The 4,732-nt window shown below is 36.6% G+C and overlaps 1 protein-coding gene across 1 annotated transcript in view; it reads left to right on the top strand.

Moving 5' to 3' along the window:
• dkk3a (dickkopf WNT signaling pathway inhibitor 3a) overlaps positions 1-4,732 on the top strand; it is an 11,846-nt gene continuing 7,114 nt past the window's right edge. The window contains exons 1-3 of the mRNA XM_016540831.1: positions 1-258; positions 1,109-1,231; positions 4,093-4,170. Coding sequence (XP_016396317.1) covers positions 61-258; positions 1,109-1,231; positions 4,093-4,170 — 399 coding nt within the window. The 5' untranslated portion in view covers positions 1-60. The remainder of the gene's footprint in view (positions 259-1,108; positions 1,232-4,092; positions 4,171-4,732) is intronic.

Here is a 4,732-nt window from a genome sequence, read left to right as displayed (position 1 = left end):
GCGCAGCTGGAGCTCCTCTGATCGCACGCGCACTGTTCAGAGACCAACCGCGCTGTCAACATGTTTCTGCTCGGATTCAGCCTGTGCCTGGCCATCGTCTATGGAATTGTCCCCGAAATATCCAAAACAGACATGGACATCATTTCAAACATGGAAGCAAATGTAGAAGAAGGACAAACGCCACTGAGCGATATGTTCAGAGAGGTGGAGGAACTGATGGAGGACACGCAGCAGAAGCTGGAGGACGCGGTGCAGCAGGTTTTCTACTTTCAAATACAGTCGAATTATTGTTCTTCACTAATGAATCTCTCTCAGAGTAGATCTGGAGAATGATTTTCCGTCATAACTAATAGCTGCTTAGTTTTAATAATAGCATCACTGGCTACATGCCAAATCAGAGCAGAGTTTTCCTAAAAATGATCCATCACAGCTTAATTCATGTTAGATAGCATGGACATGATAGATATGGCATGAAATTATTTTATAGACAGAGATGGAAATTATTTTCATAATCTTATAGGCTACACTTTTCATACTGTTTTACCTGTGAATTGTTGTTAGGTGTTATTCTTCAGCGATCCCCTAAATTTGCCATTTATCACCAACCTGATATAAAAGAACTGATGACCGATTAAAGTTGAAAAGTGAATATAAGTAATACATAATGGTTAAATTGATTATCAGTCTATCCTACAGACCTTTTACCTCTTTACACAAAACTGTATAGTCAGGTAACACTGGTAAAATAAAAATAAAAAATCATATCACTGATTAAACCTTTAAAAACGGTACCACTGTAAGGGAAGTCATTGTAAAGTTTTACATTAAAAAGAATTATAAAGTTGTGCGAATCATAAAATACTTTAGTTTTTGCTTCTTGTTACGCCCAGAACTATGTTTAATCAGTTAGGAATTGCTCTTTTATGAGGACAGTCTATAAAACTATTTTTAAAATCCTTACCCAGTTATAAATAACTGAAAAGGTTATGGAAATTAAATAGTCACAAGTTGTGTGAATATTTACATCAATGAATGTGATTTTTAAGGGTCAGGTCATGTAGATTTGGTGCAGTTTTACTTATTGCAGCGTTTTCCTTTTTTTTTCCAGATGGACAATGAGACAGCAAAATCCAGCCTCCATCCACACAACGTCTCTTCAAACCTCCAAAATTACAGTATGGAAATCATAGCTGGGAATCAATCTATTTATACTGCTGAGAGAATCAATAAGGTGGGTATAGAGCTTTAGTCTGATTCAATAAGGCAGCCTAAATAGGCTACAGTTATATGACTCTCCACAATACATGATTCTGATTGGTCAAATCATTTGGCATAATGACCACTTAAAGACCCCCTGTGGTGAAAATCAAGTTTTTGAACGTTGTTTACACGTGTATCTGTACTTTTAATATATTATTAACAATCCATGTGCAAATTCATCAGTCAACATCATCGCTGAGCATTATTAGACTATCTAGATCAAGGCCTATGGTTGCTAACTTGCTATAGTCTCTTCTTGTAGTTTTGTATTCTTTTTTTTAATTGATGCTCTCTGAGTAGTATGTCCTCTTCTTTTGTATGTTGCAGCACATCCGTGCCCAGAAAGTATGGTCCACCAAGAGTGTGTAATATACAATAACAGATACCTATCCGTCCCTCTGTTCAGCCCCAAAGAAGGTGGAATGCCATGCAAAACATTATCCTCAACATTCTCTTTTGCAGCTTGGACAGGTTGTGTTATTTGTAATGCAAAAGATGGGCTCCTGTGTTTGAACAAAAATCAAGATATCACACAGCAATGCTTTGATTATAATATCAGGGTATTATGCTGCCATGGAAAATGTGACAACTCCACACAGACACCAACAACTCCTTCGAGGTTGTCAGGTTTAACAACAACCACAATTTCAAGTACACCTTCAGCAACTTCTACACCTTCCAAGACATCAAAACCATCCCCACTTATTCCTACCCCGCCATGCACTTGTCAGTGGTCAAAATGGTTGAATTTTGGTAGACCAACAAAAGGTCCTGACACCTATCCAACCACCTGCTCAATACCACAGGGAATTGAATGCCGTGCAAAACTTTATCCCCGACTTCCTGTATCACAGCTTGGCCAGGTAGTGAAGTGTAATCTTAAAGATGGACTTGTTAAGTCAATTAACCTTGTCCATTTTTCTTTCTTTTTCAGTAGCAATGCACAAGCACAGAATTCACAGTTCAAGGAGACCTGGTGAAATGTGGTGTGACTGAAACTGAAACCTGTTTGAAGTCAGTAACGCTGGCATTGTTAGATGGAACTAATGTAAGTACTAAAAAGGACTGAAAAAAAAATGAAACAGTTAATGTTTTCCAAAACAGCCTTTTATCATAACTTGACGAAACTGCTCCTCACTCTTCATGTCACTGCCATTTATATTAAATCTACATGTCTTAAACATTTGCAAACAGAAAACATTCATTGATTTTTTATTTTATTTTATTTTTATATTCCCTTGCATACAGGTGATTAAAGTGGATTCCAGTGGATCCAACAGAATAATTGCCCAGATGTCACTTTTTACAGGTAGGCAAATCAACAAAAAGAAGGGAATTTTTTTATTTATTAATAATAATAAAACCAACACTGATAAGCATACCAGTACTGAATCAGTTTTTGTAATAAACGGATTTTGGACTTTTGTTTTATTTTTACAACCGGTGATTCCACAGAGATATTATACCGGGTGACACTGGAGAATAACCTATGTATGCAATTTCCCGTGAAATCTGCCCCTTACAGCACTAAAATATAAATCACTATTATTACAGTTTTATCAAAGTGTATTTGGGTAAAGTAAAGACATGGTTTGGAAGATTTGTTGGCGCATTTTCAATGATAGCATTTTGTTGTTTTATTTTTTTATTGAAAAAGTTACAAAGTGTAACTTTAATTTCAGAGGAAGGTCATTTGGTGAATGCAGGGAACGTGAAATCTTTATTTCAAATAGTGTAGGTGCATTTGAATAATTATTCAGAAAAAAAGTTAGTGTGGACATTGCTTATACAAAAACTGCTTGATTTCTGCTTTATTACTGATTACCAATGTATGCAATTATATATTATTATTTGATTTTCAGCTGATGTGAGCATTTTCAAGCCCTCTTCATTCTACATTGTCATTCAGGCCCATTTGATTGGGCTTCGTCTAGAGATCCAGCTTGTACCATTAATGCAACTTTACATCACAGTCAATTCAGTGTACCAAGGAGAAACATGCGTATTTTTTTTTTACAGACCTCTTATCTTTAACCCTCTCATGCAATACTCTGAATAAAAGCAGCATCAATTTATTAAATATGCATGTTTATTCATTGTATATCTTTGTCTTTGTGGCAATTTCAACAACATTGAGGCTGATGACTTCACAACCTTTGGTGGACTCAGGGAAGGAACAGTTTTTGATTTTGTAGGCTATTAATTACGTTCTCCAAACCGCGTTTTTTGTCTTATTCCTAATCACTACGGTACACTTATAATAAGTACTTATATTTGGACTATTGTAGCCTGGTCGGGTCGTCACCACTGCGGAGTAACACATACCTGCGTGAATCGCCATAGACATAAACTTAGAGAAGTAGCTCCGGTTGGAATGTTCTTCCGCGGGATGTGTGCAGTTCTGTTTATTAACCGCTAGAGCGCCAAAAGTTACATAGTGCTGCTTTAAATCTATATTATACCAAAGACAGTCTAAAATACGAAATAGTCCGTTTCCTACCATGAAATAAATTTCACAAATGGTTCTAAATATGTCATTTTGGTTATCAAAGATGAGTTTTAAGGGATAAAATTAGTAACTGCATGGGAACTTTACCTGTATAAGTCATATTGTCCTAGGCAACTGGTTTCCTAGACACGATATTTCTTGTCATTCTCCAGTTTCTTCTCACATACTCAAATCATTATTTTGAGTCCATTTATTTATTTTTGTGGTAAGTAATAAGTCTGAATATATAATTCAAATGAATGTCCCATCATTCTGTGTGTTTTATCATGTTAAATGCATGATAATCTCGGTAGCTAAATAGATTTCTGTGCTTTTACTCCCAGACAACAGACAATTCAACCGAAGAGACAAACAACTCAACAACCATACAGCCCAGAGATGAAGAGAACAGCATTGATCACGTAAGCTGTCTGTCTGTCCATCTATCTTTCTGTCTAATTGTGTCTGAAAAACCCTTCTTTTATCTTGCTCAGCCAGACGTTGCCACAAGCAAAGCCCTTTTATTTGCACACATCTTCTTAGAGACGTCAGGAGGAATGATGTTCGGGAAGAGGAATACTCTTCCTCAGCTTTAATTTGCCATCTGACTGAAATGAGGCTGTCTGCTGTGTATTGACCTGCTCTTTTAGATGGCAGGGATCTGGATCTTCAGCTGGCAAGGCAAGATAACGCCAGATAATCAACGGATCTCGTCTGAGGCTTCACGGATCCATTTGACAGTTTAGATCCACTAATTCCAGCCATCCAGAAAGCTCAGACAGAAGAAACCAAAAGCACAAATCAGTTTGTAGACAGATGTAGTATAGGAGGAAATATAATGAATCCATTTCGAGGTCATTCTTTTGATAACATTTATTTGTACATTAAGTTTCTTCCTGTAAAGTGAACGACCTGTTCCAGGTTGTTGCATGTTTCAGTTAAATGTGTTTAACAATTTAAAGCCTAACACATGCAATAATAGTC

Source organism: Sinocyclocheilus rhinocerous, unplaced genomic scaffold (genome assembly GCF_001515625.1).
Source record: "Sinocyclocheilus rhinocerous isolate Xijiao unplaced genomic scaffold, SAMN03320098_v1.1 scaffold878, whole genome shotgun sequence".
Taxonomy (NCBI): domain Eukaryota; kingdom Metazoa; phylum Chordata; class Actinopteri; order Cypriniformes; family Cyprinidae; genus Sinocyclocheilus; species Sinocyclocheilus rhinocerous.
Note: the sequence above shows the minus strand (reverse complement) of the source record. Positions and strands in the feature narration are given on the sequence as shown.